At 38.3% G+C, this 23401-nt stretch overlaps 1 protein-coding gene across 2 annotated transcripts in view; it reads left to right on the plus strand.

Annotated features, from left to right (window-relative positions):
- LOC115210620 (NEDD8-activating enzyme E1 catalytic subunit) overlaps positions 1–22502 on the plus strand; it is an 89782-nt gene extending 67280 nt beyond the window's left edge. For both annotated transcript variants that reach the window (XM_029779222.2, XM_029779221.2), the window contains 9 exons: positions 7089–7244; positions 9601–9703; positions 11081–11194; positions 12345–12398; positions 12783–12819; positions 14965–15046; positions 18563–18663; positions 19855–19973; positions 22235–22502. In XM_029779222.2, the coding sequence (XP_029635082.1) occupies positions 7089–7244; positions 9601–9703; positions 11081–11194; positions 12345–12398; positions 12783–12819; positions 14965–15046; positions 18563–18663; positions 19855–19973; positions 22235–22335 (867 nt within the window). In that variant the 3' untranslated portion in view covers positions 22336–22502. The remainder of the gene's footprint in view (positions 1–7088; positions 7245–9600; positions 9704–11080; positions 11195–12344; positions 12399–12782; positions 12820–14964; positions 15047–18562; positions 18664–19854; positions 19974–22234) is intronic.
- Positions 22503–23401: the final 899 nt, after the last annotated feature.

The following is a 23401-nucleotide window of genomic DNA, read 5'->3' on the forward strand; positions in this document are numbered from 1 at the left end:
CATTGAAATCTTGGAGCTACAAGATGATGTGTGATTAATTCAAAACAATGTGAATAAATACATGATACATCTGACAAGTAATTCTGAATGCTAAAGGGTTAATACTAAATTAGACATTTAAGTCTTTTCCTGAACTTGACTGATGGGAGTGTGTGGACCAGTGTCTGAGAAGAGAAGAGACTATATATTGTGTCACTCTTGAGAAGATCATTCCCTCTACACAGCATTTAAGCCTTCGCTCAGATTAATTATTATATATGTAGACACAGGCATGGGTGTATGGTTGAGGAGTTTGCTTTGCAATCAAATGGGTTTAAGTTTAGTCCTACTATATGGCACCTAGGCACATGTCTACCACTATAACCCTGTACTAACCTAGATCTTGTGAATGGATTTGGTAGACAGAAACTGAAAGGAGCCTATTGTGTGTGAGTGTGTGTGTGTGTGTTTTTTTTCTGTGTGATGGTTGTAAATGAGCATCACTGTCATACAAGTGGTGCTGTTTGTTTCTAATCTTTCATGGAAATATGTCCATCTGTGGTGGGGTGGAGGATGGAATTATCTTGCTTGGAAATAGGTGAGCATTGGTAGAAGGAAGGGCAAGGGCTGTAGAATAGATGTTAAAAAAAGAAACTATTCAAGTACCTGTGATTCAAAAATATCTCATAAAAATATAGGGAGAATTTCTATCTTTCAAGTCCACGGTACTCCAAAAGTTGTATAAATGATTAAAGGGAAGAAAAAAGGATGGATGGCAGTAGCTTCGTCGATTCCTTGAAGTGTTGACATTTTCAACTTGATATTTATTTTCTTAAAGGGGAAAATGACTATTTTATTTGTAATCTTTATCATCTTAATCAAATGGCAAGAAAACAAACTTTGAGTTTTAGTTTAAATAAATGTCATCATCATTATTGTTTAATGTCTGCTTTCCATGCTGGCATGGGTTGGACGATTTGACTGAGGATTGGTGAACCAGATGGCTGCACCAGGCTCCAATCTGATCTAGCAGAGTTTCTACAGCTGGATGCCCTTCCTAACACCAACCACTCCGAGAGTGTAGTGGGTGCTTTTACATGCCACCATAATGTATGTTTATGTGTAACTTTGTCTTGACACCATAATTGTTGTAAACAAGCATCACCATCAGACAGGTGATGCTGTTCACTTCTACTTTTCTTTGAAAATACGTCTGGCTACAGTAAATTTCACTTTTGTTGGGAGTAGGTGAAGGTCAATGACAGGAAGGGCATCTGGCCATAGAAAATCTGCCTTAACAAATTATATCTGACCCATTGAAGCTCAGAAAAGTGGATGTTAAATGACGATGTGGGATTTGTGTATGTTTTATTACAAGAAGTTTTCCACCATAATTTTTCCAGAAGCTAGATACAAGAATTAAATCTTTATTGCTTACATATTCAGATAGTAACATTTAGTACATTTTCTTCATCTTAGTTTTCACTATAAATAACAAGTCAAAGTATAAGGTAAAATCATAAATTTAGGTGTGAAAATAGAAATAAGAAAATGCATTATGTGGCTATTAATTGTAAACTAAGACCCTGAGACTAAATTTGATCATACATTTTACAGAAAAATGAAGGTGAATTTTTTGCTCACCAAAGAAAGAATGCGTGTTAAAGATACTCCAGCATGGCCAAAACAGTAAGGTCAAGAGACCTAGGAAGTAAAGATATTAATATAATATAAACAGTATCTTCATATGATATAAACAACTTACATAGTTGAGAAAAATCTTCAACAACCACTAATGGCTTTCCGATTCCAAAGAAGAAAGTATCACTCTGATAATAGTTACTTTGCTTCTGCTAGTTTTTCTTGTTTCCTTCAGATTAAATGATCCACTCTTTTTCACTCTTTAGCAGAAGTAATTATCCAGCAACCCAGCTCTGTCTTGACTTCAGATGAAATGGGAGCTAGTCTGTTATGTCTAGAAATAATTTATTAGAGCTAAATTTTTAGGCCTACCTCCTCTTTACTCACTTTAGTTTGATTATATTTGTATTTAACATTTGATAGCTTAAAGTAGGATGAAACGAAATATATAAAGTTTGTCTGTTGCAAACGTAGGTTACAGAGTGCTAATTGAAATGTGACACAATGCTGTTGCTACTTTGCAAGACTCATATTTAATCCAAATGATTCATAAAACTTAAGAAAACCATAAACATTTCAAAATGAAGTCTCTGTATCATCATCATCATCATCATCATCATCATTCAAACGTCTACTTTTCCTTACTTGCATGGGTCTGTAAGAGTTTATTGAGGCAGATTTTGTACTGCCGGTTGCCCCCCCCCCCCCTTGCTGCCAACACTCAACTGTTTCCAAGCAAGGTGACATCTCCCCCTGGCCAGACAAATTTTTGCGGAATATTGGAAATTAATAATAATCATTTACAACCATTGCATTTGTCAAGACAAGAACACACACACACACTTCTTACAGTTTCTATATACCAGATCCATTCACAAATCTTTGGTCAGCCGAGGACTATAATAGCAGATACTTGTGCAGTGGAACTGAACCCAAAGCCATGTGGTTGGGAAGCAGACTTCTTCACCACACAGTCATACCTGTGTCTATTATATCTCCTGAAATATGCCTAAAGTCACTTTTTATCATTTACTGTTAGCAACCTTCAGAAGATCACTCCACTGAGGGTAAATGGTTATAGAAGCAATCATATTGCTTCGAAGGTGGCGAGCTGGCAGAAGCGTTAGTACCCCGGGCAAAATGCTTAGCGGTATTTCGTCTGCGTTACATTCTGAGTTCAAATTCTGCCACGGTCGACTTTGCCTTTCATCCTTTCGGTTTCGATAAATTAAGTACCAGTTACACACTGGGGTTGATGTAATCGACTTAATCTGTTTGTCTGTCCTTGTTTGTCCCCTCTGTGTATAGCCCCTTGTGGGTAGTAAAGAAATAGGTATTTCGTCTGCCGTTATGTTCTGAGTTCAAATTCCGCTGAGGCCGACTTTGTCTTTCATCTTTTCGGGGTCGATAAATTAAGCACCAGTTACCCACTGGGGTTGATGTAATCGACTTAATCCCTTTGTCTGTCCTTGTTTGTCTCCTCTATGTTTAGCCCCTTGTGGACAATAAAGAAATAAGAAGCAACCATATTGTGATTTGACATAATAAAGTACAGCTTGAAAGAATAGCAAGGCTCTGAACTAATTAAGAAGCTTAATTTTCCAATTTGTAATTGCCTATGCTATTTTGTCATTGACAATTACTATATATGGCAGGATGAAATGATATATATAGTTTTGAATTTATTACCAGTTCATTCTGAAGAGCTCATTAACTCGTAATATATCGCAAATATGTGTGTATATAACTTTGATTTCTCCCTTGAGATTATCTTAAGGATTTAGAGTTATCAAGTTCTGTTATTATTAACAAATCAATCTGTATTGCAGTTTTATAAATATTATTATTAACGTTTTAGTTTTAATTACAAAAATGTAATGGGATATTTTTAAAAACATTAAATGTCTATGAAGGTCCACCCAAGTAAAATATGAACAAAGGGGTCCATAGGTAAAAGAATGGTTGAGAACCAGTCATCTAAATCTATATCGTTTTATCCTTCTGTGTGTTTTGTGTGTGTGTGTGTGTATATATATATATAGGTGCGGAAGTGGCTGTGTGGTTAAGAAGCTTCCTTCCCAACCTCAAGGCTTCAGGTTCAGTCCCACTGTATGACAACTCGGGCAAATATAGTCTCTTACAGCCCCAGGCTGACCTAATCAAAGCCTAGTGGCTTTGCGTATGGATTTAGTGGACAGAAACTGAAAGAAGCCCATTGCGTGTATGTATGTGTTGCATGTGTATTTGTGTCTTTCTCTTCACATCATGTGATAGTTATATGACTGTCACTGACAGTAACAATCATGTACGACTATCATGTGATGCCACAAAAAAGAGATACAAATACACATACACATCCTCACTCTTACACATACACACCCTCACTCTTACACATATACACATATATCATTACACACACACACATATACAATGGTTCTCTTCAGTTGCTATCTACCAAATCCACTCATAAGGTGTTGGTCAGCCCATGGCTTTAGTAGAACACATTTGCTTTAGTAGAATATGTTTGAGTGTTGGGCTTCATGGAGGCAAAGTGGCCGAGTTCCTTTCGAGTGTTGGGCCTCACGGAGACAATGACCAGGGTTTTTGGCATTATGTTGTGCTTGAGAAGAAAACCCATCAAGCTGAGCAAAATTGCAGTTGTAGCAGATGCCAGTGTCATGCAAATTGGCACCCGTACTGGTGGCACATAAAAGCACCCCAGTGTCATGCAAATGGCACCCATGTTGGTGGTACGTAAAAGCATCCATTACACTCAGAGTGGTTGGCATTAGGAAGGGCATTCAGCCATAGAAAACTATGCCAAACCAGACTGGCGTCTGGTGCAGCCTTCTAGCATGCCAGCCTGGTCAAACCATCCAACCCATGCCTGCATGGACAACAGACATTAAATGATGATGATGAGGATGATGATTTGCTCAAGGTTCCACTCTCTGGGACTGAACCTCAGACCATATGGATGGGAAGCAAAATACTTAACCACTTAATCTTTTAATTATTGTGTGTTTTATTATACTTTTAAAATATTTATTATGTGTTTTCCTTACAAATTTTTAACTAATCCCATTATCATCATCATCATCATCGTTTAACATCCACTTTCCATGCTAGCATAGGTTGGACGATTTTGACTGAGGCCTGGCAAACCAGATGGCCGCACCAGGCTCCAATCTTGATCTGGCAGAGTTTCTACAGCTGGATGCCCTACACAATATCTTTCTCCCCTCATCTCATCTTTTTAAAACATGTTTTACCCTCACATATCTTTCTAAGCTCCCTGTTTAATGTTCTTTGCATTTAATTGTATCTTTTTTGAGCCCTTGTGGCTAATAAAGGCAAGATCGAGCTGGCAGAATCCTTAGAGCGTCAGAGAAAGTGCTTTACAGTGTTTCTTTTATCTCTTTACATTCTGATTTCAAATTCTGTTGAGGTCAGTCCTGAGGAGATTGACCAGATCAGGTACCAGTTAGAACCGGGGATCAGTGGTATTGACTAACTTCTTCCCCTCAAAACTTGTGCTCATACTAGAAACTGCTACTACTGTTACTGCTGCTGCTGTTGTTGTTGTTGTTGATGTTAAGCAACAAGACGGGTAAGGGTGATTAGGTGATGGTCTAGGGCTTAGGGGCGGGAGACCCCAGACCTTGGAAAAAAATTTTAAAACTTTGGTCATCTTGTTGTAGTCGAGGACTTGTCGTTGATGCCCAACACCACTGGGAGGTGGCCCTCGAAGTCGCTGGAAATGGAGATCTCCAGGTCCAAATTCTTGGACGGCTACTGCTGCTGCTGATACGACTACTACTTGTAGTAGTAGGAGGAGAGTGGCAGATGGACAAAATTATTAACATGTCTGAACAAATGCTGCAAGGCATTTAATCTTTACATTCTGAGTTCAAATTCTACCAAGGTCAACCTGGCCTTCCATATTTTCAGGTTCAAATAAGAAAATGAAGTAACAGTCAAATGCTGGGGGTCAGTTGCATCAACTAAACCCGTCCCCTAAAGTCATTTGTCTGTAATGAGGATAGTGGAATGCAGAATTGGTTGAATACTTGGCTAAATGCATTGTGCTACATACTTTCATATAATGAATTCAAATCCCTGTGGAATTGAATTTGCCTTTAAATCTCTCTAGTGTTAGTAAAAAGTACTCAGGTTAATTAAATCACTGCTTCTTTTCGCCCAAAATATATGGAATTAAGCCAAAGGCACAAATCTTTACTCATAAGTTAATTACATTGACAAAAGACTTATTCATTTCTCTCAAGAATTTTTCTAATTCCAACTGAAGCTTGCATAAGTAAAAATGGAGAATTTCTTTTTCTGCAAAACTTATCACCCCTCCTTGGTCACCTGAGCTAATGTACATGCCTTAAACTATTGCGTTTTCTCTACACATACACTCCTGTCACCCTCTCTTAAGCACTCACGTCTGGCCTTTCTGCTGTCGTTGCTTCCTCTCCTACCCCCACCTACTTAAAGCTGCCAAAGCATGAAGAGCTGAAGAACTTTCAGATTAACCCCCACCTGTAAAATACAGGCAAAAGGCTGTCCGGATCTTTACCTTTTGACTGACAGATTTAAAAAATAATTTTTTGTAACTAAACACTTCCAAACTTCGGACACTGGTAGAATGTGTCATATAAAACATCTTTTACTCTTAGCATTTTTGAGAAATACTTATATTTACGAAGTAATTTCACGTTAAATTACCGAAATAGGACTACTTTAACGTGAAATTACTTCGTAAATATAAGTTTTTCTCAAAAATGCTAAGGGTAAAAGATGTTTTAGATGACACATTCAACCAGTGTCCGAAGTTTGAAAGTGTTTTGTTGCAAAAATTTATTTTTTAAATCTGTAGTTCAAAAGGTAAAGATCCAGCTGCCCTGTTTGATGAAGATGCCACCTCCTGTAAACAGAATGGGATTGCAAGGGCAGAACGAAAATCTGAACTGTGCAAGTTCAGAGCCAACGCCACTTTATTCTCAACAGACCACCAGTACCCAACCTGCGACAGAACCTTCCAAGCATGCATCAGACTGATCGGCCACAGCTGGACACACTATACGCCACCCTTTTCTCTCATGAGATATTCTTGGTCATCATCAACAATGACAAACAAACTAGTACTAATTCCCCTTCTTTACATTACTGAGTGCTCTAGTGTCGCTGTCACAAGAAAATGCACTTAGTACCCTCTTTAAAGTGGTTGGCCATAGGAAGGGCATCCATCTATATAAACCATGCCAAGTGACATTTACGAACACCAGTCTTCTGGAGCAATAGCTCCCAGTAAAAAATGACTCAGATCCTTTCAATCCAGGATGGAAAAGTGACCTAAAATAATGATGATGAGGAAGCAAATAAAAGGTGTCAATTGCCTCAACCAATTAACATTTCCCCATCTAAGTTACTGTTTAATCTGTTTTTTTGTTGTTGTATTTCAGATAAGTTTATTAAACTATGAAGATGGTATTCTTGATCAAGCATCTGTGATTCCAATGGTTGATGGTGGAACGGAAGGCTTCAAGGGTAATGCCAGGGTTATATTTCCAGGAATGTCTGCCTGTATTGAATGTACTTTGGATTTTTATCCACCTCAGGTATGATTTAACATTTTCTAACTTGTTCCTTTTATTTATTTACTAGTAGTAACCAGCCCACTTATGCTTATAACCAGCCTACTTATGGGTACCATTCCTTCATTGGACGCTAAACTCTGCTTGCGAAGACCTGTTGAGGCAAGTGAAATCGAATTCAATGACTGACATCTGTGCTAGTGGGGTGCTAAGAGCACCATCTGAGCGTGATCGTTGCCAGAGCGGCTAACTGGCTTCCGTGCTGGTGGCACATAAAAGGCACCATTCAAATGTGATTGTTACCAGTGTCGCCTTACTGGCACGTGAAAAAACATTCGAGCGAGGTTGATGCCAGTATTGCCTGACTGGCCCCTGTGCAGGTAGCACATAAAAGCACCCACTACACTCTCGGAGTGGTTGGCATTAGGAAGGGCATCCAGCTGTAGAAACTCTGCCAGATCAAGATTGGAGCCTTGTGCAGCTATCTGGTTCGCCAGCCCTCAGTCAAATCGTCCAACCCATGCTAGCATGGAAAGTGGACGTTAAACTATGATGGGACCCATGTATATTTCATGGAAAGAAAAAAATTAAGAGGACCCATTTAAGAAAGAAAGAATGATTTGCATTTTTATAGTCTTCATAGTTTAGCCTTCTTTAAATATACTTGGCGTTTGTCCACATTCATTTCCTCATGTCTCAGTTGGTGTTGTCTTTTTTTCTCTTTTTATTATATCTTCTCCCTGTAACTTTCCACTATCAACACACCACTACCACCACTATCATCATCATCACTATAATTTTCAGAAACAAAGCTCATTTCAGTTCGGCTGTTTGATGATGCATCTCAACACTTCTCTCTCGCCATCTTTTCTCTCATTCTTCGTGTCTCCCTTCAGCTGACCACATGACACATTTGGCCTAAGTGTATTAAAATTATTCACCTTTCTCTACTTCCTCCTCTCTTTCTCCACTCCTCTCTCTCTCTCTCACTCTTACTCCACTTCCACCTCTTTAATTAACTAAAGTGTAATGGGTGAATAAACAAGTAGATTATTATATAGATAATTTCTAACACCTGAGCCCCTCTATTCCAATCTCTGTCCATCTGCTACTCTCCTTTCGCATGCTTGCAAACTTACCCACTCCCTCTGTCATAGACTTCATCTGTTACCTGATAACAGATGAAGTCTACTCCACAGCCTTGTCTGCATTGCTGCTGTGTTGTTGTTAGGCCCATATCAACCCTGATTGAACTGACCAAAGTCATTCTAGCCACAACCATATCATGTTTTCACTGTGCAACCATGATTATGCTGTCTATAGTATCCTCTTTTACAATGGTAGGGTCAGATTTGAGGGAGATTTAGTTGTTATTTCTAGCTAGTTCAGTGAGCAGATGGTGATTATGTTATATGGTGACATGACTGTTGTATTCAGACATTGCTTTTGTCTTTTAAAAACAATAATCTTATTGAAATTATGAAATGTTTTAATTGAACCCTTTTATCAATCCACCTGAGATTGCCCTTTGTTTTATGATACAAACTTCCAATTTTAAAGTGATTTAAATTAAAACCTTCCTTTAAAAATTCCTTTTAATTTATTTTCCAAACACCAACTTAATAATGACAAAAGTTATTTTAGTAAACAATTGCAGCATGGAAGGTGTTTATAAGCCATTTAAGAAACACACAAAAACCGTAAGATTCACTTCAACATTTAAATTTAATTTGCCAAAATATTTTCGTCACTTTGAGACCGCAACCTGTTCACTGACAAAATTCCGTGCACCCCTTGCAATTCTTTCTGCCCTTGCAATCCCATTGTCAGTGAACAGGTCACGGTCTGAAAGTGATGAAAATATTTTGGAAAATTAAATTTAAATGTTGAAGTGAATCTAACAGTTTTCATGTGTTTCTTAAATGGCTTATAAACACCTTCCACACTGCAATTGTTTTCATTCCAGTACACGATATCAGATCAGGTCACTTGCTATGCAAGTACATCGTAATTATTTTAGTAAATTTTTTATTTTCATAATTAATTGAAACTTAGGCAGTGTATTTCAACTGAGGTATGGTAACAACAGGGTTAAATACAAACACTTTAATAGAAGAGGTTTTGTATCTTAGAACTAAGGATTGTCTTTGGCTGGTTGAAACCCAAACCGTTAAAAATTTTTGTTATTTAATTTTCATTTGATTTGGCTGATATTAATATAATCTTTTTATTATTGAAACTTTTAAAGTTGAATATTTTCCCATTTCTATTAAAATTCATCTGAGAAATTCTCAAATAGAACTTTTTTTTATATATTCTAAATGTTATATTTTTACAAAGATTCCAATAAAAATCCAAAATATTTTTTCTTTTGTTTTAGATCAATTTCCCACTGTGTACAATTGCTCACACACCAAGACTTCCAGAACATTGTATAGAATATGTCCGGCTACTACTGTGGCCTAAACAGGAACCATTTGGAGGTAAACTTTTTTGCATGCTTAAAACTCTTGGAGCAGGCATTTGGGGCGTTTTGTTATTGTATTTCTGCTAAAAAAACACTGGCTTTGTTTCAATTAGTTTTGAAGATAATGAAGAATTTGATAAAATAGCTTTGTTAATGTTAAGCTGATACTTGGGACAAATTAACCTTTTTGTTACTGTATTTATTTTGAGATGCTCTGTGCTTCTTTCAGTTACTTTAAATATAACAAAAAATTTAGCAAAATAACTTGGTTATCATTAAGCTAGTGTTAGAAACATAAATTGTGACTAAGGTTTGGTGGAAGATTTTAGTTCAAAACTTTTGAAAACAAGACATTTGTAGCCAGAGCCAGTTTCAGCTGGGTTGGTAACGAAAGGGTTAATGTGAAATTTTTATGGAAAGTTTTAATTTAGATCTAAATATGATGCTGGTGTCACATTACAAGCCCTGTACTTGTGGCACATAAAAGGCACCCTTTGAATGTTGGGCCTCATGGAGGCAATGATAAGTGACCAAGATCTTGGGTGATATGCCATACTTGAGAAGACTCATCAAGCCAAGTGAAATTGTTGTTGTGGCCAATGCTGGTGTCGCGTAACTGGCAGCCATGCTGGTGGCACATAAAACGCACCCATTACACTCTCAGAGTGGTTGGCATTAGGAAGAGCATTCAGCCGTTCAAACCATGCCAAATCAAACTGAAATCTGGTGCTGTTCTCCATCTTACCAGTTCCAGTCAAACCGCCTAACCCATCTCAGCATGGGAAGCAGATGCTAAACGATGATGATGAATTAGAGACAGTCTCAGGTATATTGGTTTCTAAAGGATTATTGAATCAGTATGTATCATCAATTTGATGTTGGCTTTTTGGTAATTCTGTGGAAAATAGACATGATTGTTTTTAGAAGATATACTTGTGCTGGTGGCATGTGAAACATTCGAGTGAGGTCATCGCCAGTGCTGCTGGACTGGCTCCTGTGCAGGTGGCACATAAAAAGCACCATTTGGGCTTGGCTGTTGCCAGTACCACCACACTGGCCCTCGTACCGGTGGCACGTAAAAGCACCCACTACACTCTCGGAGTGGTTGGCGTTAGGAAGGGCATCCAGCTGTAGAAACTCTGCCAGATCAGATTTGAGTCTGGTTCGCCAGCCCTCAGTCAAATCGTCCAACCCATGCTAGCATGGAAAGCGGACGTTAAATGTTGATGTTGATGATACTCTAGACGTTGCTCTACATTGAAGATTAATGCAGACGATGGGAGGGGAAAATATGAATTTTTCCACAAATACAGTACAGAATACTTAAACATTACCTAAACTTGAACTTTATATTTATTTAAGAAATAATAATCATGTTATTTATATATTTCAGCGAATGTTGTAATTGATGGAGACGACCCACAGCATATTAAATGGATTTATGAAAAGTCTTTAGACAGGGCAAATGAATTCAATATCCTTGGTGTCACATATCGATTAACTCAAGGTACCAGCAAATTTTATAGTTTTCTTTTGTAATTAATCAGTAGATTATCTTCTTTCCTATGCACTAATGGTCTTTCTGATTGTAAAATTGTATAATCTTCTTGTTACATGACCCATCTGAGAGTCATCATGTGACTTACTGTCACATAATGATACTTGGTAAACTTAGCCTTAGTGATTTTATTGGTGCCATCCAGTTTCTGTTGATAACACTCTTGGGAAAGTTATGTTATGTCCACTTCCATCTGTTTGATAGTACTCTGCTGAAAGCATCATCTTGACCACACAATATCAGTCAAGTAAATCACAAGATGTACTTCTTCTTTGATATTCTTTGCCATTTCTGTAAGAGTTAACCCACAATATAAGAAATGACATGAAAACAGAGCTTTAGTAGACATTTAATTTATCATGGCTGTTTTCTGCACCAGCTTCACATAGAAGCCCCAGCCCATCCAAGTGCCTTGGATCACAGGATGGCCTGCTGTGCTTGAGGAGACCTATTCAGTCAAGTACATCAACATCAAAAAATTAAATGGAAATTGTAGTTGTGATACCTGTGCCAGTGGCACGTTAAAAGTATCATCCGTACGTGGCCGATGCCAGCCCCACCTTGACTGGCTTCCATGCCGGTGGCACGTAAAAGGCACCCACTACACTCACAGAGTGGTTGGCGTTAAGAAGGACATCCAACTGTAGAAAAACTGCCAGATCAGACTGGAGCCTGGTGCAGCCTCCTGGCTTCCCAGACCCTGGTCGAACCGTCCAACCCATGCTAGCATGGAAAACGGACGTTAAATGACAACAACGATGATGATGATGATTCTTGATCTCGTTTTGGATTTGTTTGTCGAAAATGTCTTATCAGTGAATTTGCTTGTGTCACATCACTTTCTCATATTGCTTCCCTTCAACGTAGAACACAACAGTCATAGTTCAGCTGTCCTAGCCTTTTAAATACATGTCTGCCCTTTGATATTGAAAACTTTTTCCCTGATGTCTCTGACTAATCAGTTTCTTACAGCTGAATTAGTCCTGCAATGGTTTAATTGCTGATAAGTTTGTGTTTGGAATGTTCCTGACTTACCTGAAGGGAAATTGTTGCAGAGCACTGTATAAAGAAAATCATTTTTTTCTCTTTTATTGTACAGGTGTAGTAAAAAGGATTATCCCAGCTGTGGCCTCAACAAATGCTGTAATTGCAGGTAAATTCTCTTCTCTTGGATGTTCTCTCATTTCATTTCAGTTTCTCTGTTATTTTACACTTTCTTAGTTGTATACCTTTTTATTCTTTCTCTTTCAAATTCTTCTCTATTTCATTTCCTCTTTTCTTTTTTCTCTCAACATGTCTTTTTGTACACTTTTTCTACATTTATATTACATTCCTTGTCCTACAGCCACAATATTTTACTCTCAAATAGTTTCTTGAATTCTCTCTTTTCCTTTCTGCTAAAATATTGAATTTTTAAACCAGTAAAAAGAGACGTTATATGAGTATCTTTTTTTTTCAAAATGAACATTTAAAAAAAATATAAAGTCTCTTCTATTTTTTGGATGTTCACTGTATCAATATTTTTGGATATTTTCAGCTGCTTGTGCTACAGAAGTATTGAAAATTACAACAAGGTGAGTTAAGTTATTTTCATCACTACCACCACCACCACCACCACCATCTTCATTGGATTTATAGATATTTTGAATAAGTCTAAGATATAATATATTTCTATGTGTTTTGGTTCTGCCAATTTTCTTTCAATGGAAAGCTCTATTAGGGAATTCTGTGGCGTTTAAAGTTAAGCCATAAATGACCCAATTGATAAGACCTGAGACAGCCAGATGAGGGCTTTGTAGTTTATATATTGTCATTGGTGCTGTCCAGCTAGTTCTATATAGATACTACAGTTGATATAATTTAGTACAGTAGGTAGTATTGGCAGTGGCATGTAAAAACCACCATCTGAACGTGGCTGATGCCAGCGCCGCCTTGACTGGCTTCCATGTCACTGGCATGTAAAAAGCACCAACCGATCGTGGCTGCTGCCAGCCTCCCCTGGCACCTGTGCCAGTGGCACGTAAAAGGCACCCACTACACTCACGGAGTGGTTGGCGTTAGGAAGGGCATCCAGCTGTAGAAACACTGCCAGATCAGGCTGGAGCCTGATGCAACCTTTTGGCTTCCCAGACCCCAGTTGAACCGACCAACCCATGCTAGCACGGAAAACGGACGTTAAACGATGATGATATGAAATTACACTGGCTTGCACTCCTGAGGTTTAATTCCCCACTCACAAAAGGAATTAAATGTTTCGGCAGAAGAAAACTCCTTTCCCACATTGATCTGTTCTCCACAAACTACTAAACAAATCATGAAGTTTCTCCTGTGTTCCAAGCGATATTGGAAAGCTTTGCATGAAGGACCTAAGTTTGTTGCTGTTATGCTTCACTGCCAAGACATAGACTACTAGCTAGTCCTCACTGAAGGGAGGTACTGCGATGGGATTTTTAAATGTTTCATGATGGCTAAGGAAAGCACAGGAGATATGTAAGAAAAAGTGGTTGGCGTTAGAAAGGGCATCTAACCATGAAAACCATGCCAAAATAAACCTCGCTGGTACTGGTGCCATGTAAAAAGCATCCATTCCACTCTGTAAAGTTGGCATTAAGAAGAGCATCCAGCTGTAAAAACTGTGCCAAAACAGAGACTGAAGCTTGGTGCAGTCCTCGCCAGCCCCTGTCAAACCGTCAAACCTATGCCAGCAAGGAAGACGGATGTTAAATGATGATGATAATGTTGACGATTGAAAGAAGCCTTACACAGTCACTATTTCAAGTATCATTCATATAAAATAATAATAATAATGAAATTATTGTATACAGTGCTCAGGTGCACAACTTGTCAAAAGTGTGTATAAAGTATATGCAGTAATGTACAAATGTCTGGGAAGTGATAAATGAAACAACTCAAAATAAAGTGATCAGGTGATAGTTATTGTTTCCAATCTCCTCTACATTTTCCTCAGTCTACCTTACTTTCATGGTCTATTTGCCACAGAACATGCTCCTCATTCCTCCTCAACACATGTCCATACCACCACGCTCCATTCGCCCTTGCTAGCCATTTCACCGATTCCTCCAACCCCAGCATCCTCCTCGTCAAACAGCTTCACACCACAGTCCTCTTATCAAACAGCTTCGATAATGTATCTGTTTTATACTTTTATTTTATCCTAGAACTTTGTGATTGTAGTGTTTGTTTAGCTATCCGAGCTAGTGGAGCGCTAAGAGCACCATCTGCGCATGATCATTGCCAGGGCAGCTAACTGGCTTCCATACCGGTGGCATGTAAAAAGCACCATTCGAGCGTGATCGTTACCAGCGTCGCCTTACTGGTACTTGTACGGGTGGCACATGAAAGAACATTCGAGCGAGGTTGTTGCCAGTGCCGCTGGACTGGCTCCTGTGCAGGTGGCACGTAAAAAACACCATTTGAGTGTGGCCATTGCCAGTACCGCCTGAGTCGCCCTCGTGCCAGTGGAACGTAAAAGCACCCACTACACTCTCGGGGTGGTTGGCGTTAGGAAGGGCATCCAGCTGTAGAAACTCTGCCAGATCAAGACTGGAGCCTGGTGCACCCATCTGGTTCGACAGTCCTCAATCAAATTGTCCAACCCATGCTAGCATGGAAAGCGGATGTTAAACAATGATGATGATGATCACTAGTATCTTTTCATGTCTGATGTATGTAGCAATTACTTTTTTTTTCTTTTCCAGTTGTTGTATGCCCTTAAATAACTATGTCAACTTCACAGATACTGATGGAGTGTATACTTATCCATTTGAAGCTGAGAAAAAGGTTTGTTGTAATTTATTTTCTTGCTAAATCATGTGTCAGGAACTAATTATCAATTAATAATAATCATTTGTTAATAACTTAAGTTAAAATAACCCCAAATTTAAACTAATTTTCATTGTATGAGATGCAGATATATTCCTGCACAATCAACCACCCATGACCCAGCAGAACATCCAGGGTGTGACAGGTAGAGAGGCAAGAGGACTACCCCAGCATTCAACAACTATCTATTACAGCTGAGTAAACAGGAGCAATGTGAAATGAAGTGTCTTGCTCAAGGACTCATAATACACTGCTCAGTCTGGAAATCAAATCTACAATGTTATGATTGTGAACCCAATACTACCCTAACCATAAGCTATGTACCTTAACATGCACTGACATAGGTATATGAACTCAGAAGTTAGAGAGGAAACTTCTTGAAGCTAACGAAAAAATGTCCATGTTATTGATCAATCTTCATTCATTCATTTTATGCCCATTTTCCCATATTTCCAAGTAAGGGATCCTTTATTTCACATGGTTTCCAAGACACAAAGTGACTGGATGATCTGTTAGCAATAGAAATTGATGACACCACCACCAACCACTTTTTAATATAAACAGTCACAGATGCAAATACCCATTCACACACACACACAAAATGTCTTCTTTCATTTTCCATCTGCTGAATTCACTCACAAGGTTTTGGTCAGCTCAAGTCTATAATGGGAGACACTTGCCCAAGGTAGGCCTGAACCTGAGACTATGTGGTTGGAAAAGCTAACTTCTCAAGCTCATAGTCATGCCTGCTCTTTGTAATAGGACGCACATAATTCAGTGTTTAAATATTTTAACATATTTGCAATCTTCTAATATATTAATGAGTGTAATGTTTATATATATATATATATATATACACACACACACACACATACATATATATATCTAAAATGTTCAAAATCATTCAGTAGGAGGGAGTGAGAGAAAGAGTAGTATAAGTGAAGGGAAAGGAGAGAAAATAGTAACTCAGTGAAGGAGAAGTAGTGAGAGAAAATAGTAATTCAGTGAAGGAGAAGTAGTGAGAGAAATAGCCATAACTGACAGGGACTGAGAGAAAGTAATAGCAATGAGAGAGAGGAAGTGGTGAAGATAGTGTCATGTTCACCATGCACACATATATTTATGTATATATATCTTATAATAAAATGGAAGATATGCGTGTGTGTGTATAGGCCTTTTTCTTGATCACCCTTAAAATCAATATTTTTCATCCGATTTTGTTCACACTGGGAACATACATCACTTATGTTCCAGAGATGGTCATAGACTCTTCAAACTTTCCACATAATGAGTAATGCTGCCCCTAGTGGACAAAAACACCTTCTCATAGGTAAATAACAAATACCAATGATCATTGCTTCAAGGGACATTACTCTTGATGACACAGTTTTGCTACTTTCACTTCGTCTTCTACTACAGTTTTTACAATGCTCATTCACTGCAAACTGCTTATATTTGCACATTAGCATTTCCTTGAAGTAGCCATGCAGTTTAAATCAACTTTTAATTATTTTTTAAAAAACTTTCAGCAATTAATCTATATTATATATATATTCTCTGCTTTTACTCATACAAAGTTGTGACAATTATACAGTTGTTACAATGCGTGAACTTCACTTAAAAGTTCCTCCTACGCAATCTAAATACACCCACACTATGCAGTGGAACTTGCCTTGTGGTCAAACAAATAATGGAACACGACAAAAATGATACCGTTTTTATTCCTAAAAGCTGCTAATCTCAACAGACTGCCCTTACTCTAGGTGGAGATTTCAGTTACCTCTCAAACTCAGCTTCACCATAACAATTAACAAAGCACAAGGTCAGTTGTTGAAAGTTGTCAGATTGGACCTTCGAACATCATGCTTTTCACATGAACAGTTCTCCATCAGTTGTTCCAGAGTTGGCCATCCAGATAACTTATTCATCTATGCTCCTGAAGGAAATACCAAAAATGTTGCCTGCAAAGCAGCCCTACACTAGTTACACCTCTACTGCAATCTTCACGTCTATGCCAAACTGTAGCCATTAGCAATCAGACTTCCTACAAGCATTTCATTGACATTTTGCTTCATTTCCATGATTGCTGTTAACAGTACATTACCTTCAATGACCCTTTTCCTTTTATGCATGCTGTAAGAACAAAAGTATTCAAATTTTTTTTAAGTTAATAAACCAAAATACAAAGCATTTACCTAACCCCAAATTAATGACTTTAAACTTTGTTGTATCTCAGTAGGTTTGTTATACTAATAGTAAAAATATTACTCTGGTTCTATTTCACTCCTTGTGGTTAACTATTAAACCAATTAACCAATCTTGGACACATCAGTTCCTGTCAAACCATCCAACCCATGCCAGCATGGAACCTCATCATCATCATTTAATGTCCCTTTTTCTATGTTGGCATGGGTTCAATGGTTTCACTGGAACTGGCAAGACCAGGAGTCACACCAGATTCCATAGTCAGTTTTAGTTTGGTTTCTCCAGCTTGAAGCCCTTCCTAATGCCAGCAACTCTACAGAGTGTACTGGGTGCTTTTTATGTGGCACCAGCACAGATGCTTTATTACGTGGCATAATGATAATGATAATAATTATAATGAATGGGTCAGTGAATCTATCATCAGCAAGTCCTATCTTTGCTATTCTTCACAACCACATCAGTGACATGCTCTTTCTCTCTCAGTTTACTCCAGATCTGCTTCAGTATAGAAAGGCCATATCGCTGATGAGGTTACGAATAGTGTCAAAAGGACTTTGACAGATCTAGATGATTGATTGATTGCCTGAACAATTAATCAAATAATCAATTAGTTAATTGGTTAAATAGCTAATGAATAAACTAATAACAAAAGATGTGAAATATAATCAGTGTATGTGTTTATTATTGGCATAATGACCCACTCAAGATACAACAAAATCTGTTTCAACACGCTGCTTCACATCAAAACTCTTGCAAACCAAATACAAAAATGAAATATCCTTAAACCATTGACTGACACATATTAACTTGTCTTAAATCTCTTAGAATCAAGAAACTATATCCTAAAAATTTTCTCCTTGTCTTTTTAGTTCTTTTTCCAAATGCTGAAGTATTAAAATTTATATAACTTTAACCTTTTCATTAACATATTTATTTTCAGATCCTTTGTGTTTCTTTCAATTATTTTAAATATAAAAGAATTTAGTTAAATAACTTAATTATCATTAAAGCTGGTGTTAGCAACATAAATTGCGACTAAGGTTTGGGAAAAGATTTTAATTCAAAACTTATGAAAACAAAGAGGTTTATACTACAGAGCCAGAGGTGGTTTCGGCCAAGTTGGTATCAAAAGAGTTAAATGATGCCCCAATAGTTTTAAGGAATCTGTTTTTTATGGTTATTTATTCTGCTCTTGGATGGTTCTGTCTGTTTTTTTTTTTGTTTTTTATATTAAATTAGTTATATATTTGCCTCTGTTTCTATTTCCAGGAAGACTGTCTGGCTTGCAGCCTCATCCCACAGACCCTGACTTTTTCTGAAGACAGTAAACTACGGGATATTTATGATTACCTTATAGAAAGTGCAGCATAGTAAGTTTGTTTTATTTCAATATAATGCAATCCCCTTTAATAAAATACATGACTGGTCTTGTGCTGGTGGCACATAAAAAGCACCATTCGAGCATGGTCGTTGCCAGTGCCACCTGACTGGCCCTCGTGCTGGTGGCACATAAAAAGCATCATTTGAGCGTGGTAGTTGCCAGTGCTGCCTGACTGGCCCTTGTGTTATAATCAGTGACAGGTGTTGTACTATTATTGTCAACTCCTCAAATGAACAAAGGAGATGCACTAAAAAGGAATAATCTTTTCTACTCTACGCACAAGGCCAGAAGTTTTGGGGGAGGGCCCCAGTCAATTAGATCGACCCTTGTATGCAACTGGTACTTAATTTATCGACCCTGAAAGGATGAAAGGCAAAAATCGACCTTAGAATTTGAACTTAGAACGTAAAGACAGATGAAATACTGCTAAGCATTTTTCCTGGCATGCTAACATTTCAGCCAGCTCGCTGCTGGAATATTAATAGAGGCTTGAAACTGAAGGACCAAGTCTTGAAAGCAGCTGAGTTTTCTCTTTGGCAAACACTGTAATGTTATATGTGTGAGAGAGAGAGAGAGAGAGAGAGTAAAAATAATTTGATGATGTATCAATTCTCTTTCCCTGAAGATGGTTCACATTGCTATATTCTTTGTATTTTTTAAAATATTATTTTCTACTCTAGGCACATGGCCCAAAATTTTTAAGGAGGGGAGATGGCCAGTTGATTAGAGCAATCCCAGTATGCAACTGGTACTTAATTTATCGACCGCCGAAAGGATGAAAGGCAAAGTTGACCGCAGCAGAATTTGAACTCAGAACATAAAAACAGATGAAATACGCTAAGCATTTCGGCCTGAGATGCTAACATTTCTGCCAGCTCGCTGCTTTAATATTTTTGAAATATTTATTTATTGCCCACAGGAAGCTAAACATAGAGGGGACAAACAAGGGGAAACAAAGGGATTAAGTCGATTACATTGACCCCAGTACATAACTGGTACTTATTTAATTGATCCCGAAAGGATGAAAGGCAAAAATAACCTCGGCAGAATTTGAACTCAGAACATAACAGCAGACGAAATACCGCTAAGCATTTCGCCTGGCATGCTAACGTTTCTGCCAGCTTGCTGCCTTAATATTTTTTTAAATATTAATTCAAAAATGTTTTCTTTCTGCCTGCAGTCAAATGAAATCTCCTGGCATTACTACAGTGATTGATGGAAAATCTAAAACTCTGTACATGAAATCTGTAAAATCAATTGAAGTAAAGACGCGAGACAACTTGAAGAAAACACTAAAAGGTATGGTCCTAAATTATGTAAATTTTATTCATTAGTTCCACCTATTGTTGACTGATTGGATTATCCCAGTTGCCACCTGCTTTGACATCTTGTTACTACTTATATCACTTTCCAGCTCCAGCTCCCTCTTTTCTAAAATCTGAGTGGTTATGTAGCCCCTCTTCAGCAAGAAACCCGTTCTGCTCTGGCTCTTCATTTCTTCTACTTTACCCCTATCTATTCCTTACTCTTCCAGCATAAAGGTCCTCTTTCTCATTCGAGGTTTGTAGTCTTGCAAGTTGCATGGTGACCTCAGTGGTGCTTGGTGGCATGAAAACATACCCTGTACATGCTGTAAAGTGTTTGCTATTTAGGAAGGGCATCCAGGAGCGGAAACCATGCCAAACAGACACTGGAACATGATGTGGCCCTTGGGCCCATCAGATCCTATTAAACCATACAAACCATGCAACCCATGCCAACGTAAAATACAGCCATTAAATGATGAAGATCGTTTTCTAAACTTTACTAATAATGTTAACATTGCCATGTTATATACTTTGCAAGGTAGTAATGATTGTGAGATTATCATTTGTGGAGATTAGAAATAGGCTTTTTCAATTCAGGAATGAAATCAATCAAATCAATCTAAAGCAAAATCAATTCGATGACTGGTGTCCATACTAGTAGGATGCCAAGAACACCATCTGAGCGTGATCGTTGCCAGAGCAGCCAACTGGCTTCCGTACCAGTGGCACGTAAAAGGGCAACATTCGAGCATGATCGTTACCAATGTTGCCTTACTGGCACCTGTGCTGGTGGTATGTGTAAAAGGATTCGAGCGAGGTCGTTGCCAGTACCACCTAACTGGCCCCCGTGCCGGTGGCACGTAAAAAGCAGCCACTGCACTCTCGGAGTGGTTGGCATTAGGAAGGGCATCCAGCTGTAGAAAATCAAGATTGGAGCCTGGTGCAGCCATCTGGTTCACCAGCCCTCAGTCAAAATCGTCCAACCCATGCCAGCATGGACGTTAAACGATGATGATGAATGGTGTTTTTGATAGACAGAAACTGAAAGAAGCTTGTTGTGTGTGTTTGTGGTTCCTTGTTATAAACGAGTATCAGTTTTTCAAGTAGTATCATGTTTCAAATCATCATTATCAACATTTAATGTCCTTTTTCTATGCTGGCATGAGTTGGATGGTTTGACAGGAGCTGGAGAGCTGCACCAGGGCTCCAATTGTCTGTTTTGGCATGGTTTCTATGGCTGGATGCCCTCCCTAATCTCTTCTGCAAATTTATTTGGCCATGGGGAAATATGAGGGCTGGCAACAAGATGTACATCTTGTCATAAAAAAACAAAAGAAATGTTTGCCTCAATGAAATTCTATCTGATCCATGCAAGCATGGAAAAGTGGATATTAAAATTATGATTATAGGAAGTGCCATGTATGCTATCTAGCAATCCATATCTATGGAGTCTCAGTGATTTTGTTCTACTCCACTTGTACCATTCACAAAAAAAAGATAAAAAAAACAAAACAGGATGAACATCGCTTAATCCCATCCTCACCTCACTCCTATAAATCTTAAACCTGTACATCTGTATGTCAGTATCTCCTATTCTCTTGAGCACATTGAGCAGTAAGTTGATGCCACTGGTTTATTTCTCTGCAGCCAGCCATGGTGATATTGGCCTCTCTCGTGTTGGCTATGAATGTTCTGTTTTCGGTCTTCCCCCTTTTCTTTTACCCTCCAGTGGTGTCCATTTGAAAGCTGTTTTAGAATGGTGTTGTTCTGGTTGCTGGGATATGTGACCTGCTTGTTTTTAATCTTCATTCCGTGATGATTTGGTAAGTGATCTTGTGATGGTTCTCTTGAGAATGTCTTCATTGGTCATGTGGTCTCGCTAGTCCTTTCTAAGAATCCTTTTCAAACATGCCCCAAAGTCCATCCCCTCCTCACGGTGGTGGGGACACTGGCAACGGGTAGTGTCAGAGCTATGCCATTGGGAACTTCGGCAAACAGGATGTCTCCACATGCAGGATTGTTGGGGACCGCTTGTGAAATCCACATATTCTCACGAAACTTCTTCCATGAGTAGAAGAAGCCGACTCAACCCGCCCAGGGTGAATGTCGCCACAAGTACAAGTATCTTTGGTGGAACACATCTAGCTGTCAGTTTTCATGGTGCTCTTCCACATCTCACAGACATAAAAGAAATATTGATAGAACTAAATGTAAACAATTCTTACTTTTACCATTTTTTCTTTTGTTTTTCAGAGCTTGGTTTAACGAATGGTCAAGAAATATATGTTGCTGACCAGACAACACCCACATCAATCACCTTTAAATTAAACTTGACGAGTCACATGGAAAAATAAGAAGCCTGCCATTATTATCCAAAACCAAAACGAAAGACATTCTTAGGATCTGTTGATCCTTTTCTACATTTCTTCACTTGCTTCTGCCTAATTTTTATATGCAAGCCTTTTTTTTTTTTTTTCACTGTGGATTAGATAAATGAATAAAAACAATTAATGTTATTTAATTAGGCATGTTTCATTTGGAATATAGACCATTTTAGAGATAAAGTATTGTGATAGTGATTTATGTCAGCAGCGAGTTGGAGGAGTCATTAGCATACTGATAAGGTACTTTGCGAGATGGCAGAAATGTTGGACCGCAGGGCGAAATGCTTAGCGGTATTTCGTCCGCCACTGTGTTCTGAGTTCAAATTCCACCGAGGTCGATTAAATAAGTACCAGTTACACACTGGTGTCGATATAATCGACTTAATCCGTTTGTCTATCCTTGTTAGTTTCCTCTGTGTTTAGCCCCTTGTGGGTAGTAAAGAAATAGGTACTTTGTAATATTTCTTCTGACACCTGACACTGAATTCAGATTGCACCAAGGTAAATTTTGCTTTCATCTTTTTAGGGGTCAACAGAAAAAGTGCTATGGTCGATTCCTTGTGCTGGTTGTTGTGGTTCTTTGTGTTGCGTTTGAAATCCTGCCATAGCTTACTGGGATTGTAGACATAATCTGGTGTCTTGAGTGCCTTTAGCAGAGTCCATTCTCTTACAAACATTTGAGCCAGGTTTCAGAATCCACTCCCACTCTCTCCTTCCATTCCACCAGCCTCAGAGGCCCTTTAAAAGGTCATGGGTGCCGGTTTCCCCTCCTGATTAAAAGATGAAAAGTAAAATTTCTTTAGTGAGGTAGCGATTCAATTGCTAATCACATGACTCTAGAAGAAAGGTGTTTACAAGATAAATTCTAAAATCTGATCAAAAAAATCCAGGAAATATTTGAATTTATAGAACAAGCTAACGCTGTCTTGCCCAGATAAAATTTTTGTAGAATAGAACTGAAAATAAACCAGATAAAATAATCAGGAAATCAAACCTTGTCACAGTTATTGTGTTCCTTCTTGAGCTATGCCTGGCT

This window comes from Octopus sinensis, linkage group LG4 (genome assembly GCF_006345805.1).
Source record: "Octopus sinensis linkage group LG4, ASM634580v1, whole genome shotgun sequence".
In the NCBI taxonomy this organism is placed as follows: domain Eukaryota; kingdom Metazoa; phylum Mollusca; class Cephalopoda; order Octopoda; family Octopodidae; genus Octopus; species Octopus sinensis.